Raw genomic sequence first — 23,359 nt, 5'->3', positions numbered from 1 at the left:
TCAGGTATGAGGGCACGACACCATGAATAGATATGAAACAAAATAGTGAGACAGCATTAGCACACAAAATGTTCAATTCATTGTTCATGAACAGCTAAAAAGTAAACATGTCATGTATTTTTATCTGCTCAATTATTTTACACCAGAGAGTACATGCTCAAATAGGAGCAAAGGTCTCAAATTATTCTTACAGAAATATGTTCAAGTATCATCACGTCTTATGTGCCTTTTCAAGATACAGGAAATGACTTGCAGAACATCTCTAACAAAATGAAGTATCAGCTTCATATGACGCCATCCATTTTTCACCAAAAGACATAAATGTGGCGTTTTCAACCTGACACTTACATATACACCCTCTGGCTATGCTTTGTGATTGATATGGAAGGAACGTGTTCATTAGAGAATCAAAATCAACATATGATGATGATTTTAGGTAAAGCTACTGAGAATTTTTGCCTTTCACTTCAAGATCATCTTCAACTGGCGCATTAAGGTTACGCCTTTCCACAGAACCAGCCGTAATAACTGGCATCCAAAGATCAGCAGTACTGCTTAAGAGAGACCCAACTTGTGGATCTTCGGCGACAGCTGAGGATATCATCCGATCCACATTTTCCAGCTTTTCTGATAATTTATCCAACTGCTTCGCAATCTCCAGCTAATAGTATAACATTTGCAAATGAATAAATTATTTTTACCAGGGAAACAAAGAGCAAAGAAAGATAACACAGTTCTTTCGAACCAAAATTAACACCAACCTACCTCGTCAAGATTTTGTGATGATTTTGAAGGAACTTTTGTAACTTCCAGTCCTAGGGCTTGGATCTTACTGCGCAACTCCACTTCTTCTTGATTAGTCAATGATTCCACCTGCACATGTTTGTCCACAATCTTTTTGGTGAGGACATTTCGAAGTACGTTATTAAACCAGAGCAGGTCTTGATCTCAAACACACACACCTAGCACCATAAGGTAAAAGAAGAAAAGAAAGGCCGGTGTTGGCACCCTGATGTCCAAGCCAAAGCTAAACCAGTTTAATACTACCTACCTAAGCAACGATAAGTTTCCAACTGTAATGCTACATATTTTTGTATGAAAAAAATTGAATTAGGAGAGGAACTCAAAAACTCAAAGAGTATAATATTGTGAGCCTTCAACTGACGGGGGGAAATAATAATATCATTTGAGTTCCTTGTTGATGAGCCACAATTTTATGTTTATTTATGCCTCACGTTTGAATTATTGTGTTTTGATTGTTAAATGGTGTAATTCCTCACATATTTGTGTTGTTTTGACAATAAATATGCAATGAAGGAGTAAAGGAGGAAACCCACAAGATTCAAGCAAAAGAGATGCAAGAAATGAAGAATAGTTGTGGACTAAACAGGCCCGGCCGTCGCAGCCCTGGAACTTTGGGAGCTGCAATGCTCCTTCAGCACTTGCAGGACGCATTAAACAACCACGACGGTCGTAGCGCCTGAGTTTTGACCACTACGACGGCGCGACCTGAATGCAATAATTCTCAGAATTTTGATTATTAGGGCTGACCGAGGGATATATAGAGCATATTTTGGAGACATGCGAAGGCTGACACACTCGAGCAGATGTAGCTATTGGAGGAAAAAGAGAGGAAGAAATAGCAAGATTCCAAGGTGTCACGATAGGCTGAAGATTTGTTGGGAGTTTCTTCTTGAATTCAATTTATCTTCTCTTTTATTCTCTAGGATCATGAACTTGCTAATGTTTAATATAGTCAAGGTTAACTATGCTCCACGTATGGAGTAACTCTCTTGTAGTTGAGTTTTGATGAAATTTAGGGTTCAATTAATGATTAATTTACCTTTCATCTCATGTGTTTATTTGATTCCCCGAGGAGTGTATTGATTTAATACTTGCAAGAGATATTTCAATTTCTCCACTACTTTGATTGGTTGTAGGACGTTCTTCTGTTGAATATTAATTATATTCGCGAGAAGGGATTGGTACTTTAACTAATTAAGGAAAGACAATCAACTACGATAAAACAAAATATTCTAAAGAAGTTCTAGGAAGTTGGAGAAGGGTGGAGCAGGTATTCTATATTTCTGTGCAAGCTGGACATCCAGAAAGCCCTTGACCAATTAAATTGGTCCTACCTTATTTCCCTACTCAAGACATATGGGTTTTGGGCACAGATGGATCAAATTCAACATCTCTACAGTTAAGTACTCAATCCTAGTCAACAGAAGCCCCACAAAGAGGCGTGACACAGGGAGACTCTCTTCCCCTTTCCTTTTCATACTGGCAATGAAGGGCTAGAGCAGAATGCTGGACTGTCAAGCAGATGCAATGGATAACAGGCTTTGATGTGGGGAGCAGGAGTGCTATCAACATCTCACACTTGCTCTATGCTGATGAAACTCTGATTTTCTGTGGTGCAAACAAGAATCAGGTGCTTCACCTCAATCTAACCCTTCTTTTGTTTGAGGCTATTTCAGGTTTACATATCAACACCCTTAAGTGTGATTTACCTTGTCTATGAGGTGCATAATTTGGAGGAGCTAGCAGATATTCTAGGTTGCAACACTGGCACATTCCCTACAACTTATTTGGGTCTCCCAATGGGTGCCAAACACAACTCCACAACCATATGGAGTGGGGTCATTGAGAAATTTGAGAGGACACTAGCCTCCTGGCAGATGCAATATCTATCGATGGGTGGTAGGCTCACTTTAATTAATAGTGTTCTTGACAGCATTCCCAATAACTACATGTCACTCCACCTCATGCCAAAGAAAGTGCTAAGCCATCTGAACAAAGTAGGGAGAAATTTCCTTTGACAAGGGAATTGCATTGACCAAAACACCAGGGAGGGCTGGGAATTAAAGACCTGGCAACTCACAACAAATGCCTAATGATGAAGTGGTTGTGGAAATTTACACAGGAAGAGCATCCTTCGTGGAAGAAGGTGGTCCTTGCCAAGCATGGTATCTAGAGTAACTCGCGTCCAAAACTAGGGCCCTTATGGGGTGGGAGTGTGGAAAACCATTTGTAAACTATGGGAGGAGTTCTCAAAGTGCCAGCACTTCACAGTTGGGAATGGTCAACAAATAAAACTTTGGAAGGATAATTAAATTGGGAATTCAGTCCTTATGAATGATTATCAGGCTATATTCCAGATTGCATGTGACCCTGACTCCACAATTTCCCAAAACAAAGGTCACATCTGGAATATCACCCTAAGAAGGAACTTACAAGATTGGGACGTAGCTTACTTAGTCACACTATTAGCTACACTGGAGAACAGTACACTAAATGAGTACACTGCAGACACGTTCAGATGGCATGAGGCAAATGATGGGAAGTATACTGTGAAATCAGGGTACAAGTGGCTTAAAAAAAATGAAGCCACTGATCTCTGCCCATGGAAATTGATCAGGAAAACCAAATAACCACCTAAGATTATTTGCTTCAGCCGGACTGCATTATATGAGAAATGTTTGACCTAAGACAATCTTATCAAGAGAAAGATTCAGTCAGTCAACAGATGCCATGTGTCACAGGGAGATAGAAACCAACAATCACTTATTTCTACACTGTATAGTTGCTACAGATTTTTGGAATATGTTCGGTTTACTTTTTGGAGTTAGCTGGGTTATGCCATAGTACCAAGGAAGCTTTTGAGACCTGGGGCAGTTGGAAAGTTGACAACACAATCAAGACAATCTGGAGAATGGTCCCTGCTGCTGTTCTTTGGAGTTTATGGAATGAAAGGGATAGAAGATGCTCTGAGGACAATCAACTCCCAACCACATCCTTAAAGCTAGATGTCTCCTCTCTTTATTTAGTCGGGCTTTTGTGACCCATGTAGATTCCCCAGAATTCTTTTGGGACTTTGTTAGCTCTTTGTATCTAAGAAAGTGCAGCTGTGATGTAGCTAATACGGTTGTCTTTTGCTTTTTGCAGCTATGATGTAGCCTCTATTTCTACTTGTATATTTTGCATCTTTTTGATGCCTTTTATGAATGAATCAATTACTTCATCCAAAAAAAAACTATTCCAATAATTACGCTAGGAAAAGGAAACATAAAGTCTCCTAAAATCATGCTAATTAATTAACACAATCAACCCTTCTCTTTTCTGATCAATGCATACAAAATTCTCACCATCAAAAACGAGAAGATAGAAGAGAAAACCTTTTTGAATTAGTGACAAATAACATACTAGATAGCTCTTATAAGAAAGTTCTAATTCTTCAGATTACTAATATCGTGACATAATTATAATAAATGTTCAACCAGTGTTGTCAAAAGCGAAAAGCGCAAAAAAGCGCTGAAGCCCTGTTGGAGCTTTAAGCGCAAAGCGCACTTAAAGAGCGGGCTTCACTGAAAAAAAAGCGCACTACGAAAATTTCAAAAAAAATATATATATGTAATATTTAGAGAACATAATAGACATAAATGATAAATATATATTGCTTATAATTAAGTCTAAGTTCATCAAATCATCAACCTAAATCTTAATATGGAAAGATAAACCCAATCTTGATTCTACATTTCTTCTTCTAATCACTAAAATAATATTCCTTCATATAATCTTCCTCAATTGCTTATAATTAAGTCTAAGTTCATCAAATCATCAACTTAAGTCTTAATATGGAAAGATAAATCCCATCTTGATTCTACTTCTAATCACTAAAATAATATTCCTCCATTTAATCTTCCTCAATAGGGTGATCTTCTTTGGTATCACCAGAACTATAGCCTCCAATCTCTTCTTCCCCTGACTCATCAGAAATAATCTCATCTTCTATGTCAAGAGACTCAACATGTGGAGCTCGGGAGCTTGAGGCATTAGCTGTCGTAACTCCTAATTGTCTCTTTTATCGCCTTGTGTATGTCAAGACGTCCTCACTACCCGACGCTCTTGCAACATCACCCCAAGTCAAGCTATCATCACCAAATACCAACTCATCTTCTGCTTCCACATTAACGGCCATCCTCCCGACCAACCACTCATTACTATGGTCAATATTATCCAAAGAGATTGGATCAATAACACTCCGCAAGTCATAACGGGCTTTTAAAGCTCGATTGTACTTGACATACACCAGATCATTCAATCTTTGGTGCTCCAGTCTGTTCCTTTTTTTGGTATGGATCTGTTGCATGAATTATTTTATTGTTAGTAATTTAGTCTAATTCATTAACTATGCCAAGAAAATGAATAAATAAGAAGTATACCACTACGAGTAATTACATGCTCAAATACGCTCCAATCCAGCAGCACTAGCCGTTAAACCCAAAATTCTAATGGCTAATTTTTGGAGATGAGGAGCCGAATTACCATATAAATTCCACCATTCAACTGTAAAAAGTGTTTTGTTTACAATCATTATTTCTAAGTTAATGTAAGTATGTAACTATGGAAGTATTAAGTAAAATTTTAAACATAAACTAATAATTAGCAATTTAAAGGTTAATATTTTCACTTACCAGGAGATCTTGTTGTTCTAGATCTTTTTGCAATCAGAAGGCCAAATTGTTGTTCAGCTTTAGTGTACAGTGGTATCTCCGACATAATCTTGTCTTGAACTTCAGTGCTTGGAACCAATTTTTCAATACAAGCATACAACCCATCTGTTACTTCAATTTTCAATAGCTGGATTTAGATAATGTCCAGCTGCATGTAATGGATGATGCAATTGGCATTGCCATCTTTCATCAATAATCTTAAAGATATCTTTGTACTTTGCAATATTCCCTTCAAATGCCTTTGCAATAGCCTCCTTAGCTCTATCCATGGCTTCATAAATGTACCCCATTGCGGGTTTTTTCTCATTATCAGCTAATCGCAACAGTTTAACAAGAGGCCCCATGATTTTCAAAATATACACAACCTGGTTCCAGAATGTTGTCATCAAGACGGTATGAGCTACAGATTTTCCCTTTTGTAACTTAGACCATCTACCAATCATCCATTTGTCAGATGTAAACATTGCTCGCAAATTAGTTTTTTGACAATGCAACCGTTGCAAAGTCAGAAAACTTGTTGCAAATCGAGTAATCCCACATTTCACCAACTCTTTATTTTTTGTGAAATCTCTCATCATATTTAAGACTCCTAAGTGCCCATAAATGAAACCGACAAGGGCGATTGCTCTTTGAAGGGTCTTCTTAATGTTTGGAATCTTCCCGATGTCTTCTAACATAAGATCTATACAATGGGCTGCACACGGAGTCCAATATATGTGTCTTCTTTTTCTCTGTAAGAGCTGACCTGTAGAAATAAAAGTAAGTAGACATGTTAACAATTAGAAATCAGAACTTTGATCGATATTAGAAAGTAAAACATAAAACTTAAACATTTAAAACAATAAATTCTTACCAGCCAACACAAAGTTGCTGCCATTATCACTTATAACCTGAACCACATTCTGCTCTCCAACGCGCTCCACGTATCTATCAAGCAATTCACATAACTTCTCTCCAGTCTTAACAAATGAGGAAGCATCTATCGACTCCATGAACACTGTTCCATACGGAGAATTCACCAAAAAGTTTATCAAAGTTCTTTGTTTTCTATCTGACCATCCATCCGCCATAATGGAACATCCATACTTCAGCCATTCTTGTCTATGTTTGTTTATAATCTCATTGGTCAACTCAACCTCCTTCCTAAGTAACAGAACCCTTAATTCGTGGTAACTTGGAGGCTTCAAGTTTGGACCATACCTTCCTACAGCCTCAATTGCTTCCTTAAAACTTTTTGAGCGAGCAACATTGAATGGGATCCCATTATCGTAAAAGAAGCGAGCAACTTTTTGAATTGTCATTGCTCTTGCTTCTTTATCACATGAATCTTTGATATTTGCTTGCCTAAGTGTTCCTTGCCTTTGTAGAAACACATCCATGGGTCCCTTTCCTTTGGCCAATTTCTTACTAGTGCTACTAGGAAAGCTTCCTCCACCTCTTTTCTTATGAATGATCTCTTGGACTTCATCTTCTCCACCGACATCGTCTTGATAATCAAACTCATCAAATCCAGAAAATTCATTAGTATAGACTTCCTTTCTTAATTTTTTCTCCTCCATGTAATTTCTCAATTCATCTCTAACCTCCTGTGGGCAATTTAAACACTTTGCTGCATTCCTAAAGTTTCCAATCAACTGTTGCTTTGCCCTATTAATTCCACCCCTGGTTGTTTTTCCACAAAAATTGCATGTGACTCTTGTAGTGTCATTAGGATTCTGCAAATGATTATATTTCCAGCCAGGATCCCTTCAATTGCCTTTAGACAAGTCCTCTGCCATTCTAATTCTGGAAAAAAAAAATATAAGGCATCTTGCAATTAATTATAATTTTTAAATAATATACATAACAAGAAAATAAAGCTGGACAGTCCTTTGTCATTTTTAACTGTGAAATAAAATTTATAAGTCACATGCAATGCACTTTGCATGCAACTATAACTTTTAAATAATTATATACAACAAAAATGTAAGGTAGACAGATCCTCTAAACATTTGAATTCTGAAATAAAGTAAAAAATAATATATGACATTTTGCATGTAATTATAATTGTTAAATAAATATATGCAACAAGAAGATAAAGTGGACACCACTGGGGTCCACCATTATGACATGACTTCTAAGAAAGCTGTATCTTTATCCTCTCTTAAGTCTCTTTACAGGTGGTGTTACATAAATAGCATGAATCACCAAATAAGGACAAGTGTCCCATTTAATTCTACAAATTATCTACAAAGACAAAATGATTAAATAAAGAAATTAAGCACCAAACCCATTTCTTTCAACTATACCAGTGATCCACCTTAATCGAAAAAAAAAAATAGCAAAAAGACCAAATAGAAAAAAAGTCAACTCAGTAAAATACACATATTTTAATGGAGGTTTTTTTTTTGTCTATATATATCTCTCTTATATATTAATAATAAGAATGAATATAAAAGAATGAGTAGAATAGAGAGAGTCAGTGTCATACGTAAAGAAGAAGAGACAAAGAAGCAGAGAAGAGTAGAACCTGTGATGAAGGCTTGCCGTTTCAGTTGTCCAAAAGCTGATCTTGTCTTATTCTGTTGAGCTTCAAACTTCTCTGCCTTCTTATAATATTCCATCTCTTTCTATTTTTTTTTGGGAACTCTAATTTACTCCCTTAGGGAACTGTGACAGACACCTACTGTAATTAAAAAAATAAAAAATTAAAGGCTCTCTGACCACACGCGCCTCGCTTCAGGTCAGGTGGAGCGCCAAAGTTGTGTTGCGCCTCGCTTTTGCGCTTAGGCGCGCTTTTAATTTCACTGTGTTCAACACATACTCTTAATGATTCTCTTGACTTTTGATAATGTGATACCATTATGAATAGTCTACACAATATACTTAATGATTCTTTTCACTTTTAACAAACCCCTCAAACTCCAGGTGGTCAAGTAACTCGAGTTTGCAAATCAAATTTGGAAAGTGTAGCGGAAACTAAGATTGACTGGGCTTGTAATGAGACTGACTTTTTTTTTTGATAAAGGTAACATCTTGTATTCATATGTAAAAGCAGCACCTGGAAGTGTTGAAGGGGTAATTACAAGCTCATAAAAAGAGCCATGGTGAAGCTGTCAAAAGCTAGTCCAAAACTAGTCTGCTATATCATTACAATTTGCCTATAAAATCTATCAAATCCCCTATATCCCCCAATAAATTCTGTTTACACCAAAAATATAAGACACTAAGACAATTCATCCTAAATTTATGGATGAAGTTGCTTTTGTCTTCAAAAAGTCTTAAATTTCTCTCTTTCCAAGCTATCCACCAAATGCAAGCAGGGATTAGCTGCCACCAGTTCTCTTCTCCATTTCTGTTGCCAATCCCTTGCCAACTGTTGAGTAGTTCAAAAGTAGTTTCAGGCATGACCCAGCTAACACCAAGAATACAAAAGAACATGTACCACAGATTTGCAGTTGTCTTGCAATGAATGAAAAGGTGGTCGTTTGTTTCCACAGCTAATCCACAAAGTAGACATCTTGAGCAAATCTGAAAACCTCTTCTTTGTAGCCTTTCATGTGTTAGGCATGCTTTCTTAACCACTAACCAAGCAAAGCAAGAGACCTTTAGGGGGATCTTGATTTTCCAAATGAGTTTCCAAGGCCACACCACTGTGATGGAGGTTCTATGATTATAATTCCAGTAGGCAGACTTGACAGTGAAAAAGCCCTTACTATTTAACATCCATTTTGGTTTGTCTGGTATATCTGGAGTGATCTTGAAGGGTTCCAAAGTTTGTAATAGCTCGGCTACTCTATCAATCTCCCAATCGTTTAGTGCTCTCCTGAAAAGCAGATTCCATCCTTGATGGTCCCATACCTGGTTGGTCTTGGTCTGTTGTTGAAGGCTAATCAAGTAGAGATTAGGGAAAGGGCTCTTCAAAGAGTTTTGACCTGTCCATGCATCATCCCAGAAAGCAGATTTCAGACCATTGCCAATTTCGATGCAAATGCTGCTGTTGAAAGTTGGCCAGTAGTTCCTGATGGTTCTCCAAGTACTGTTCCCATAAGTGGATGTGACCACATTTGTTGTCCATTGGTTTAACAAACCATATTTATGAGCAATGAATCTCCTGCATAATGTAGTGTCTTCCAAACTGAATCTCCAGAGCCATTTTTGAAGTAAACTCTGATTGTGAAAACTGAGATTCCTGATACCCAGAACTCCTTGCTTCTTGCTGAGAGTCACAACTTCCCATTTTACTAGATTCATGCTTCTTTTGTCCTTGTTGCCTTGCCATAAAAAATTTCTCCTCAGTTTGTCTAAACTGTCCTCCACACATTTGGGGAGGGGGAACAACCCCATCATGTAGGTGGGGAGGGCATCAAGGACCGAACTGATAACAGTTAATCTGCCACCTAGAGACAGGTACTGACTTTTCCACCTTGCTAGCTTCTTGTCACGTCTCTCAATCACCTCGTTCCAGATCCCTATGGATTTGCTCTTAGCACTAAGTGGCATTCCTAAGTAGATTGTTGGAAGTGATCCCAATTGGCAGCCAAGGATCATAGCTAGTGTTGGAAGGTCAGCTACCCGATTGATAGGGAAAAGGCCCCGAAAGAGCTTCAAAAATGGTGAGAATGGCTCTGAGGTGTCTGATTTGTGCCACTTTTGCTTCACAAAAACAAGGGAATCATCTGCATAAAGCAAATGTGTAATCTCCATGTTGATGCCAAGGTTATTTGTAGTTCCAATTTGTATTGGCAATTCTGAGCATGTGATTAGAGTCCTTCCATGGCTAGCACAAAAAGAGAGGGGGACAAAGGGTCCCCTTGTCTTAGCCCTCTGCTGGAGTGAAAAAAGCCTTCAGGGCTTCCATTGATTAAGACTGAGAACTTCACAGTTGAGATGCAAAAAAGTATCCAGTTCCTCCATTTCCCTCCAAACCCCATATCAATCAAAACCTTCAAAAGAAAGGACCAATTGACATGGTTGAAAGCCTTTTCCACATCAAGCTTACATAGGATTCCAGGAACCTTTGTTTGATCCGGGAGTCAACCAATTCATCGGCTAACAAAGTTGCATCCATGATCTACCTCTCTTTAAAAAATGCCATTTGATGGTCATTGACAAGCTTGCCCATGACAGTCTTTAGTCTTTCAGTGATGAGTTTGGAGATGATCTTGTATACTCCTCCTATTAAGCTTATTGGTCTATAATCCCTTAATTCTTCTGCTCTATATTTCTTTGGGATCAAAGCAATGAAAGTGGCATTTAAAGACTTCTCAAAATAATCATTCTGGTAAAAATTGTGAATTGTCAATCTCTGATTTTGTCCCAACAAGCTTTGAAGAATTCCATTGTGAAGCCATCCGGGCCTGTAGCCTTGTCTATAGCACTCTGTTTAATTATTTGTATCACTTCAGCTTCAGAGAAAGGTCTTTGCAGCCAATCTTGTTCTTCTTGACTGATCCTTGGACAACCGATGTAGTCAAAATTTGGCCTCCATGATTCTGTTTCAGAGTATAATTGCTTGCAGAAATCCACCATGGCTTTCTTTTCATTTCTTAATATTTCAGGTTCCAAGACCTCTTCACCTCTAACAATCAGTCTGTCAATAGTGTTCTACCTCTTGTGAGCTGTTGCCATTCTTTGAAAAAACTGGTATTTTTGTCACCCTCTTTTCAACCACAACACCCTTGATTTTTGTCTCCAACTGTCTTCTTCTTTGTTAGACAAATCTTCCAGCTCAACTAAAACAGTTGCCAGTGAAATTAAAAGCGCGCTTAAGGCGCGCCTAAGCGCAAAAGCGAGGCGCAACACAACTTTGGCGCTCCACCTGACCTGAAGCGAGGCGCGTGTGGTCAGAGAGCCTTTAATTTTTATTTTTATTTTAAATTACAGTAGGTGTCTGTCACAGTTCCCTGAGGGAGTAAATTAGAGTTTCCAAAAAAAAAAAATAGAAAGAGATGGAATATTATAAGAAGGCAGAGAAGTTTGAAGCTCAACAGAATAAGACAAGATCAGCTTTTGGACAACTGAAACGGCAAGCCTTCATCACAGGTTCTACTCTTCTCTGCTTCTTTGTCTTTTCTTCTTTACGTATGACACTGACTCTCTCTATTCTAATCATTCTTTTATTATTCATTCTTATTATTAATATATAAGAGAGAGATATATATAGACAAAAAAAAAAACCTCCATTAAAATATGTGTATTTTACTGAGTTGACTTTTTTTCTATTTGGTCTTTTGCTATTTTTTTTTTCGATTAAGGTGGATCACTGGTATAGTTGAAAGAAATGGGTTTGGTGCTTAATTTCTTTATTTAATCATTTTGTCTTTGCAGAAAATTTGTAGAATTAAATGGGACACTTGTCCTTGTTTGGTGATTCATGCTATTTATGCAACACCACCTGTAAAGAGACTTAAGAGAGGATAAAGATACAGCTTTCTTAGAAGTCATGTCATAATGGTGGAACCCAGTGGTGTCCACTTTATCTTCTTGTTGCATTTATTTATTTAACAATTATAATTACATGCAAAATGTCATATATTATTTTTTACTTTATTTCAGAATTCAAATGTTAAGAGGATCTGTCTACCTTACATTTTTGTTGTATATTATTATTTAAAAGTTATAATTGCTTGCAAAGTGCATTGCATGTGACTTGTAAATTTTATTTCACAGTTAAAAATGACAAAGGACTGTCCAGCTTTATTTTCTTGTTATGTATATTATTTAAAAATTATAATTAATTGCAAGATGCCTTATATTATTTTTTTTTCCAGAATTAGAATGGCAGAGGACTTGTCTAAAGGCAATCGAAGGGATCCTGGCTGGAAATATAATCATTTGCAGAATCCTAATGACACTACAAGAGTCACATGCAATTTTTGTGGAAAAACAACCAGGGGTGGAATTAATAGGGCAAAACAACATTTGATTGGGAACTTTAGGAATGCAGCAAAGTGTTTAAATTGCCCACAAGAGGTTAGAGATGAATTGAGAAATTACATGGAGGAGAAAAAATTAAGAAAGGAAGTCTATACTAATGAATTTTCTGGATTTGATGAGTTTGATTATCAAGACGATGTCGGTGGAGAAGATGAAGTCCAAGAGACCATTCATAAGAAAAGAGGTGGAGAAAGCTTTCCTAGTAGCACTAGTAAGAAATTGGCCAAAGGAAAGGGACCCATGGATGTGTTTCTACAAAGGCAAGGAACACTTAGGCAAGCAAATATCAAAGATTCATGTGATAAAGAAGCAAGAGCAATGACAATTCAAAAAGTTGCTCGCTTCTTTTACGATAATGGGATCCCATTCAATGTTGCTCGCTCAAAAGTTTTAAGGAAGCAATTGAGGTCAGTAGGAAGGTATGGTCCAAACTTGAAGCCTCCAAGTTACCACGAATTAAGGGTTACGTACTTAGGAAGGAGGTTGAGTTGACCAATGAGATTATAAACAAACATAGACAAGAATGGCTGAAGTATGTATGTTCCATTATGGCGGATGGATGGTCAGATAGAAAACAAAGAACTTTGATAAACTTTTTTGTGAATTCTCCGTATGGAACAGTGTTCATGGAGTCGATAGATGCTTCCTCATTTGTTAAGACTGGAGAGAAGTTATGTGAATTGCTTGATAGATACGTGGAGCGCGTTGGAGAGCAGAATGTGGTTCAGGTTATAAGTGATAATGGCAGCAACTTTGTGTTGGCTGGTAAGAATTTATTGTTTTAAATGTTTAAGTTTTATGTTTTACTTTCTAATATCAATCAAAGTTTTGATTTCTAATTGTTAACATGTCTACTTACTTTTATTTCTACAGGTCAGCTCTTACAGAGAAAAAGAAGACACATATATTGGACTCCGTGTGCAGCCCATTGTATAGATCTTATGTTAGAAGACATCGGGAAGATTCCAAACATTAAGAAGACCCTTCAAAGAGCAATCGCCCTTGTCGGTTTCATTTATGGGCACTCAGGAGTCTTAAATATGATGAGAGATTCCACAAAAAATAAAGAGTTGGTGAAATGTGGGATTACTCGATTTGCAACAAGTTTTCTGACTTTGCAACGGTCGCATTGTCAAAAAACTAATTTGCGAGCAATGTTTACATCTGACAAATGGATGATTAGTAGATGGTCTAAGTTACCAAAGGAAAATCTGTAGCTCATACCGTCTTGATGACAACATTCTGGAACCAGGTTGTGTATATTTTGAAAATCATTGGGCCTCCTGTTAAAGTGTTGCGATTAGCTGATAATGAGAAAAAACCCGCAATGGGGTACATTTATGAAGCCATGGATAGAGCTAAGGAGGCTATTGCAAAGGCATTTGAAGGGAATATTGCAAAGTACAAAGATATCTTTAAGATTATTGATGAAAGATGGCAATGCCAATTGCATCATCCATTACATGCAGCTGGACATTATCTAAATCCAGAGTTCTTCTATCAAAATCCAGCTATTGAAAATTGTACAGAAGTAACAGATGGGTTGTATGCTTGTATTGAAAAATTGGTTCCAAGCACTGAAGTTCAAGACAAGATTATGACGGAGATACCACTGTACACTAAAGCTGAACAACAATTTGGCCTTCTGATTGCAAAAAGATCTAGAACAACAAGATCTCCTGGTAAGTGAAAATATTAACCTTTAAATTGCTAATTATTAGTTTATGTTTAAAATTTTACTTAATACTTCCATAGTTACATACTTACATTAACTTAGAAATAATGATTGTAAACATAACATTTTTTACAGTTGAATGGTGGAATTTATATGGTAATTCGGCTCCTCATCTCCAAAAATTAGCTATTAGAATTTTGGGTTTAACGGCTAGTGCTGCTGGATGCGAGCGTAATTGGAGCGTATTTGAGCATGTAAGTACTCGTAGTGGTATACTTCTTATTTATTCATTTTCTTTGCATAGTTAATCAATTAGACTAAATTACTAACAATAAAATAATTCATGCAACAGATCCATACCAAAAAAAGGAACAGACTGGAGCACCAAAGATTGAATGATCTAGTGTATGTGAAGTACAATCGAGCTTCAAAAGCCCGTTATGACTTGCGGAGTGTTATTGATCCAATCTCTTTGGATAACATTGACCATAGTAATGAGTGGTTGGTTGGGAGGATGGGCGTTAATGTGGAAGCAGAAGATGAGTTGGTATTTGGTGATGATAGCTTGACTTGGGGTGATGTTGCAAGAGCGTCGGGAAGTGCAGACGTCTTGACATACACAAGGCGACAAAAGAGACAGGAGTTACGACAGCTAATGCCTCAAGCTCCCGAGCTCCACATGTTGAGTCTCTTGACATAGAAGATGAGATTATTTCTGAGATTGGAGGCTATAGTTCTGGTGATACCAATGAGGATCACCCTATTGAGGAAGATTATATGGAGGAATATTATTTTAGTGATTAGAAGTAGAATCAAGATTGGGTTTATCTTTCCACATTAAGACTTAAGTTGATGATTTGATGAACTTAGACTTAATTATAAGCAATTGAGGAAGATTATATGGAAGAATATTATTTTAGTGATTAGAAGAAGAAATGTAGAATCAAGATTGGGTTTATCTTTCCATATTAAGACTTAGGTTGATGATTTGATGAACTTAGACTTAATTATAAGCAATATATATTTATCATTTATGTCTATTATGTTCTCTAAATATTACATATATATATATATATATATATATTTTTAAATCTTCGTAGTGCGCTTTTTTTCAGTGAAGCCCGCGCTTTAAGTGCGCTTTGCGCTTAAAGCTCCAACAGGGCTTCAGCGCTTTTTTGCACTTTTCGCTTTTGACAACACTGACAGTTGCCCTAATCATCATCTCATCTTCATTTAGTTCCCTGTTGTCCTGTGAATGATCCAGTTCAGCCAATTCATTTAGAAGACTGTTTTTCTTATGAAGCAGCTCACTAACCTGCTCTTGCTCCATTCTTTAAGCTTACCCTTCAGTTTTGTGCTGAGTACATATTCTGGACAGCCATGTACCACAAAATTTGACCACCATTGCTGGACCATATCAGTAAAACCTTCCATCCCAAGCCACCAGTTTTCGAATTTTAAAGTAACTCTTCTGATGATCCCAATTTCCACATTCAAGCATAAGTGGTGTGTGGTCAGAGTCAACCCTTGGTAGGATTTTATGTTTGATATGTCTGAAAGATTCTTCCCACTCCGTAGAGTAAAGAAACCTGTCGAGCCTAGCTGCACTATTGTGATTCACCCCTCTGCACCAGGTAATCTCCCTCCATTCAAAGGTGGATCAGACAGCTCCGTGTCTTCAATCCATTTTGAAAAATCAGCCATTGAATTGGTGATTCTAGAACTGCCTCTTCTCTCTATCGTGAATCTATTTGTGTTGAAATCACCACAAACAACCCATGGTCCCTCCCAAAGTCCTCTATATGTTGCAATTTCTTCCCAACATGTTTGTCTATCGATTCTGGAGTGTGGTGCATACAGGCCAGTGAGACACCAACTGAAAGAATGTTGAGTTGATGTAAAACTGTATGTGATTGAAAAGGTTCCTTTATCAATCAAAACCCCTGTCCATAATTTGCTATCCCATAGCATGATTATGCCACCCTTGCTGCCTTCTGCTTCTAAATAGTCACATCTCATCCATCTAATTCCCCATAATTGCTTAGCAAAAAATTCTATATCTTTCTCCAATTTAGTCTCTTGGAAACAATAGACATCTGCCCTCCATTCTTGAATGCAACTCTTAACAAGGTTTCTCTTTGAGAACCTGTTAAGTCCCCTAACATTCCAAGAACATATATTTACCTTCATTTAAAAGATAATGAAAGAACCTTCCCCCTGCTTCTCACTCCTTCAACCTCTTCATTAAGGTCTGACTCTAAATTCTTCAATTCATGTTTGCTTAATCCTCTGTTTCTGGGAGCTTTACTTTTGGTTTCCACAACTTGCACTCCAGCTTCTTGATTTGCAGTGAAATTTTCCTTTTGTGAAGTTTCATTAAAAGAGCTTTTGCCTCTTCCTCGTATCCAACAAAAGCTACACCATATGTTTTGCTCAATTCTAACATATTATTTTTAAACTAGTTCAAGTCGACTTCTGCTTCATGAATCTCTTGGGACTGGATGGAAACTGGTTCAACCTCATGGACTTGCATAAGTTGCAATTCTGCATTCTTGAAGGGAGCGGGGGTTTGTAAGTCAGAGGTATCGTGTGAGGGCACCGGAACAAAAACCTCGTGACTGGCTGATGGTTCGATTGATTGTATGTCGGTAACATGATTGGGTTGTTCTGTTGAGAGAGAAGAAGAAGGAAGGGTTTGAGTGGGTTGTTCTGTTGGAGAAGTCGACTTTGCTTCCCAGGCAGTGTAGGTTTGAAGAAATTTGACTGCGATCTCTTTTAATCCTGCAAGGAGTGGGTCGGTTTGATGATTTTTATTAACGCAGTCATGTGCCTCCACACGTGCTTCATTAAAGGGCTGAGAATTACAATTAAGTGGAGCCTCATCCATTTGGGCAAAAACCCCGAATTTGTTAAGGCCCAAAAAATTTTCTGAGTTGGGTCCCATAGGAAAAGCAGCTTCAAGGGCACATGAAGATGTCGTGTGATCTGTCCCTTTCTCACTGCTTAAAAGTACATCTTTCCCATCTGTATTTTTCACAGACCGCTGGTCCGAAGGATGGACCAGATATGACGCAGAAACCTCTTCTCCGGCAGAGAAAATCGCCTGCAATTTAACCCAGATCTGGATGGTGTAAAGGATTCTTCCATTTTCTATCATCATCTCCTTAGGGATAGAACTCCCATCTCCCTTGATTTTAACCCTAGCCCACTTCAGATGGTTACGAAGCTGAGTTTCCTCCTCTGTCTCCACCCATCCCCCACAAAAATCCCCAATGATTTTGAAGGTTTGTTGTGACAATAGTCGGAGGGGCAGCCCTACGAATTTTGCCCAGACAGAGTTAGGTTTTTTGCGAGAATCAATAGCTCCCATAGTGGGAGTCCACCATTGAAGTCTGATTTGATGTTTTCTCCATCTCCACTCGCCAAGCATTACTTCTTCTGCCACTTCTCTGGAGGCAAACTCCAAGAGGAAACAGTGATTCACCATCTCATAAATGTTTAAACCATGTGCTTTGAGACCATCTTCTCAAGTCTGATAGTGTTGGTAGTTCTCTGGTATTTTTGGGGAAGCTACACACTATACACCTATTTAGAACTTCATTGTGGGGTGGGCTGGATATACTATCGATGTGGACACGACCTTCTTTCTTCTGGTTTGATCTAGCAAGTGGTGGGGACTCATTTAATTCCCTATTAGCCCATTTAAAGCTCCTGACAGCCTCTGAATAGGGAATGTTTTTCTCTGTTAATCCGGTGGCAAAAGTTGTTGATTGAATGGCATGGCTCTTTATGAATCTACCCACTTTGTCGGCAATATCTTTCCATCCAACATTGAAAGCTAGTTCAGGGATGATTAGAACTGACCTTCTTTTTCCTCTCAGGCTTAACATGCTGATGTAACGTCCATATCTATTGTAATTTTTTGATACAAAAATCTCCGACAGATTATCGTTCTTCTTCCATCTTCTGACTCTGTTTCCATGCACCTTTGAGGCTTCCAACATAACCAGAACAATCCAGTCCATGGTCTTAATATTGAAACTAGTGCTCCTGATAAAGTTCCTGCTTGTCCAGTCGAACCAAACATCTGTAGCTTCCGAAGATCTCATGATATCGTAGGATTTGAAAACTATGGCAAAATAGATGGTGTTATCCATTTAAGGGAGTGGCTAGAGAAAGTGGAAAGAAAAGAAGGAAAGAGAAAGAGGGAGGTCTAAGAGAGTGGCTGGAGGAGTAAGAGAGAGAAAAAAGGAGGAGGAGAGAGGTTTCCGGCGATCAGAATGATCACCGGGATGGGAGTCTAAGGCCCAGAAGGGACCCTAGGGGGGGTGTCTTGATAAATGTGTTTGGGAGCATTTCAAATATTTATTGAACTGATATTTGAATTCAAAACATGATCCATGTAATGAGACTGACTTGACCATGACACCACTGTGAATCAGTCGGCTTAACTAGAATAATGACAAAGACAAACATGTTGCTAGCTTTACCAGTTAGCTCAATGATTGTGGATAACATGGTGTTGACGGGGGAAAATTGGCCTAAAGGTTAACTGACCTAGATGACTAAAATTTGACAAGTTAGCTAACATAAATTAATGACTAGACAAATATGGAGAGCTGATTTGACATGTTAGCTGACAAAGATTGATGACATCAGCACTAGACAATTGATAAGAGGCATAGGACGCCACTACTGGTCATGAGTGTGAAGACTTCGAGAGAACAACAAATACAAAAACAGAAAGAGATGCGAGATGCAGTGGGCAAAAATTATTTAGGTCTCCACTAAGATAATGAAGGCACTAGAAAAGAAGAGAGAAAGACTGTTGTTGAATTGATGATTAATAACAAACAAGAGGGATCTTTAGGTAGGGACTTGAGCTGATGAACTCGAGAAAGTTTCATATTCTCTGGATTCTTAACTATGAAGGCATAATCATTAAGAATATGATATTCTTGATTATTTGTTGAGTTTCAATAATAACATGCTGAAATATCAGAAGATTATACAAAATACTCTTAATGACTCTTTTAAGTTTCAATAATGACATATCATTAAGTACTTTATACACAATGTTTCCAATGTTCTTTTAACTTCTTACAGAGAAAAGTGAAAAGGTGCACCAGATACTGTGTTGGGTTTCCTCTAAAGATATCTCAAAGCATTAGCTAGCACCTTAAAGACACTTTTGAGACTTAAATGGGAGATATTTCACCACAATGGATCTGTGTCCTCCTTGATTTGAGCTCTAAATTAGTTTGGCATATTCTAAAACATGCTAATGCGATTGGATAACATGAGAAAAGGGAATAAAGATTGGTCCATCCAACCTTTGGCACACTGCTTCCCTTTCTCTTGTAAATCACAGGTACTTATGTTCACGAGACACTTATTATTCCTTAACAATCATGCCAAAGGATTTCTCAGTCAAGAGAGTTTCTTTGCATTTTATCACTACAAATAAGCCTATGTGTGTCCCTAAAAAAAAAGAATTATAACCAAGCGTTTCTTATGGTAGTTGTTACCCTAAAACCTAGGGGGAGATGGAGGAACGACCAGTTACAATTTTTTGACTTCAATTTTCTGAAATGACTTTGACAATAGTACTATCTTATACCCTGATCTATACAAACATTAGAAAAAGAAACCAGCACATAAAGAAATCTTAAAGAGCCTTTTCTGCTCCATAGCATGAAAGGGGCCTTAACTAAAGAAAATCACAAAGATACCACCTACCTTGAGAAGCCATCCTCTTTCTACCCCTTACAATTAACTTCCAACCCCTTTCACTGCCTGAACCAACAATTGCCCCAATAGTCTCGTTCTACTCGAAATTTTGTCAAATCAAACTTCTGGACCTGCTTTGTTCCAACAGGTATTTTGTGTACTTGATGGCATTTACTAGCCCTGTTCAGAGGCAGATTTAGAATTTCTAGAACATGAGTGGAGAAAAAAAGTACTAAGTGGGAATTGATCCCTATTCCTAACTCAATATCAATTCTAATATATATATATATATATATATATATATATATATATATATATATATATATATATATAATACCTAGTTTTGTGGAGAGACCATTGATTCACGTGCACCATAATTTTTAAAGTAAATTTGCCCCATAACCATACTGCACGACACCTCGTCTCTCGTCTCACCACCCGGAAGCATATATATCCACCTCATCATAGACACTCAAACCAAACTTACCATTTCTTTTAGGCACAGCGATGCGGGAACCAATCCCAGTAATTAACGGCTTTTTAATAAGCTAATGAACAAATCAAAGTAAAGCTCTATTGTTCTTTGTTTCATTTTTAATGGGTCACATCAAGATTGAGTATTCAGCTGCTAATTGAACAAGTCCTCTTCATAAATTCTCAGACCAAAAATCCGATATGTCAAAGAACTATACCAAGATACACAGATCCGAGATTTAATAAGAAGAAAGGCCAAAAGTTTATCCATTAGCCGCCTCAATCACAGTATATATACTCCCTGGCACAGTTCAGATTTCGAGAGTCAAACAGTTTAATTTTGACCATAAAAACTTACACAGAGTTTTTAAATTTTTTGAAATTAAATTTACTAGTTGAAAACTAGCAAAAAGTACTGTAAGTTACTATAATTAATAATTTAAAATATTTAAAGATATATAAAAAAGTTACAGTGAAAGAAACACCTTTTTGAATTTTGAAATCCGAAATGTGACACATAAATTAGGACAGAAGGGTATATGTAAGAGTTGCATACCTGTTGGAGAAGACTGGAGAGAACTCCGAATAGCTGGGCATTTGCTGTCACTGCTGCTTGAGGGGATGTTGGACATTCTTTCCTTCCATCTGCCATATCTGTTTAATTCGATTTTACTTTCCAATGAACGGCAGATTTCAGCTTAATGTAGTTACCCGAAAATCCACTTTGGCGAGGGGTCAAGATTGGGACAGAACGTTGTTTTAACTACACTCTAGTCCCCCACGTTTTCATCACTTGCCCTCCAAATTTCTACTCTCTTCCATTTTATTCGGTCCGTCCCATTTTATACGAGGATATTTGACTAGGCACGAAGTTTAAAAAATAAATGAAGATTTTTAAAACTTGTGCTCTAAAACAAATTATAAAAATTTGTGTGGCTAGAAATCATTTAATTAAGAGTAAAAGGTAAATTTAAAGTTGAATTATTACTAAATATAGAAAGATGTCATACTAAATAAGCAAAAGTAAAGTTTTCACTAAAATTCTACAAATAATATTAAAAAAAAAATTGAGAAAGGTAATAACACAAAAAATGATAAAAACCTAGATAATTTTTAAAATGAAATCTTCATTCACTTCACCATCAATCTCCCAATCTATTAGTCTTTCCCACCCTGAACTAATATTTGCACTGACTTTTATTTATATTTTAAATAAAAGAAGGAGAATGGCAAAAAGTGTAAGAGCAATGAGAAAAGGCCTTGCTCTACACACAATCACGGACACCACTATTAGAAGGATCAGTATCTGCATAAAAAGTGCAACAAATGTAATATGAGTACAAAATCAACTTGTACTCAATAAGTATCATTAACCGAGCTCAACGAGGTAGTGTTGATGGTTTACTTTCAAAATATTTACCTTAACCTATATGGTTAATACGATCTCAATAGATAAAGGAAATAACAGAGCAAGCAATAAATCAGTCCAAATAAGAACACTAATTATGTACATATGCAAAATATGAAGTAACTAGCAAACTATGCCGTGCGATGCAGGAATAACATGATTAATTTGGTTACTCAATTTAGTTAGTCTTTATGGTTTGTATATTTTGCAAAGGATACCGTGATTCCCATTTTAAAAAAAAAAAAAAAAAAAAAAAACCACCAAAGGTGCCATTTTATTCAAAATAAAAGAGCCTGTACAATCAATCAAAAAGATTGGAAAATTAAAAAAAAAAAAAAAAAAAATCAAAACATGCATAAATAACAACCTAAACAAGCTATCAACTAGAAAAATCCTGGATACTTGACTTTCCTCCAATCTTCACACCTCAAGCTCTCACCAGGTGTATGGATTTCAGTTTGTGAATTCTCTTCTAGAATCCAGGCATGTAGTTCATCAGGCTTCTAAGGTTGTCAGGTTGCATTCTGAAGTGGAAATGCCATGCAAAAAGAATCAAAAACACCTTCTATATTAGTTAACATCCTTCACATAGGGAATGAGCATGAAACACACTAATACCACCCCACATGAGATATGTCAACTAATGTACAAGATGTGATATGAAAGAACTCGGTGCATTCCGAAAATTTTAACATCGCAATCATGGAGGCCGCAAAGTTGCTCTGGTACATTGTATGATGTCCGTCGCAAATGCTATTAATGTCGCTGGTAAATTGTTGTATCGAGTCCTCCTATCCCTTGTGTATACGATTCTCAAGTTTGGAACTTGAGCTTTATCCATGTTGATTAACTTCCTTGTTGCACTAGGTAACTCCTGAAAATTATGAAACTGAACTATACCAGCAAAATCAAAAGCTAAGTTAGTCAAAAAATCTGCCATTGCATTCCCTTCTCTGAATATGTGCTGAAACTGTGTGATCTAATTTCTCCTCATTCTATTGATCTCATTAACTATTAGAATAATGCTCCAAGGTGCTTCCCATTCACCAGATATAAACTTCTTCATGGATAAGGAATCAGTTTCAACTATTAATGGCCACAGATTGTGGCTTTCACAAAGATGCAACACCATCCCTCAGTGTCACAGCTTCTGCAACCAAGCTTGTTCCATTATCAGTAAGTTTCTTACCTTCAGCATATATAAGATCACCACTGTCATTCCTGTTACACCCCAGAAAATTTCGCGTTATTAAGGTTGCAGACAGCTTAATGTGAGCTCAAAGAGGAGCAAATATTACAAGTATAAAGGATGAAACTCTACTGTATTAGCATGAGGACAGCATGAGTATGATATTTAAAATTCGTACAGTATGATTGGAATGATACGTTAAAAGATATATATGTTATACCCCGTATTTTCGTACGATGAATTATTCGTAAGCTAACCGACATAAGTCCAAGGACAAGATTATTTTTGGAAATGAGACAAGGACTTTTAATCCCCGATATTAATATGGCACGACTTGTTTGCAATTTCCATTAGTGTAGAAATATTAATGGAGATTAGGGATTAATTAACCATGATTAAATTATTAAGTGGGGATTAGTGATTAATTATGATTAATTAGCCTAATTAGA

The 23,359-nt window shown here is 37.1% G+C and overlaps 4 protein-coding genes across 5 annotated transcripts; 2 read left to right on the top strand and 2 right to left on the bottom strand.

Moving 5' to 3' along the window:
* Positions 1-56: 56 nt before the first annotated feature.
* Positions 57-21,022, bottom strand: LOC132036024 (uncharacterized). Of its 2 annotated transcripts, none has more exons than XM_059426244.1 (3): positions 20,870-21,022; positions 766-873; positions 57-661 (listed from the first exon to the last, which is right to left on the bottom strand). In XM_059426244.1, the coding sequence occupies exons 1-3, from the start codon at positions 20,963-20,965 to the stop codon at positions 443-445; spliced, it is 423 nt and encodes a 140-aa protein (XP_059282227.1). In that variant the 5' UTR covers positions 20,966-21,022; the 3' UTR covers positions 57-442. The 2 variants fall into 2 exon arrangements, with proteins under 2 accessions (XP_059282227.1, XP_059282228.1); XM_059426245.1 differs by lacking the exon at positions 20,870-21,022 and adding an exon at positions 2,514-3,218.
* Positions 5,630-7,089, bottom strand: LOC132037084 (uncharacterized). The gene is made up of 2 exons (XM_059427540.1): positions 6,370-7,089; positions 5,630-6,261 (listed from the first exon to the last, which is right to left on the bottom strand). The coding sequence occupies exons 1-2, from the start codon at positions 7,073-7,075 to the stop codon at positions 5,630-5,632; spliced, it is 1,338 nt and encodes a 445-aa protein (XP_059283523.1). The 5' UTR covers positions 7,076-7,089.
* On the top strand, positions 11,263-13,651 carry LOC132035933 (uncharacterized). The gene is made up of 4 exons (XM_059426110.1): positions 11,263-11,540; positions 12,269-12,879; positions 13,056-13,199; positions 13,308-13,651. The coding sequence occupies exons 2-4, from the start codon at positions 12,276-12,278 to the stop codon at positions 13,649-13,651; spliced, it is 1,092 nt and encodes a 363-aa protein (XP_059282093.1). The 5' UTR covers positions 11,263-11,540; positions 12,269-12,275.
* Positions 13,007-14,809, top strand: LOC132037383 (uncharacterized). Its single transcript, XM_059427889.1, has 4 exons — positions 13,007-13,199; positions 13,308-14,116; positions 14,245-14,363; positions 14,462-14,809. The coding sequence occupies exons 2-4, from the start codon at positions 13,666-13,668 to the stop codon at positions 14,807-14,809; spliced, it is 918 nt and encodes a 305-aa protein (XP_059283872.1). The 5' UTR covers positions 13,007-13,199; positions 13,308-13,665.
* Positions 21,023-23,359: the final 2,337 nt, after the last annotated feature.

Source organism: Lycium ferocissimum, chromosome 11 (assembly GCF_029784015.1).
Source record: "Lycium ferocissimum isolate CSIRO_LF1 chromosome 11, AGI_CSIRO_Lferr_CH_V1, whole genome shotgun sequence".
Taxonomy (NCBI): Eukaryota; Viridiplantae; Streptophyta; class Magnoliopsida; order Solanales; family Solanaceae; genus Lycium; species Lycium ferocissimum.
The sequence above is the reverse complement of the archived record's forward strand: the minus strand, read 5'-3'. Positions and strand labels throughout refer to the sequence as shown.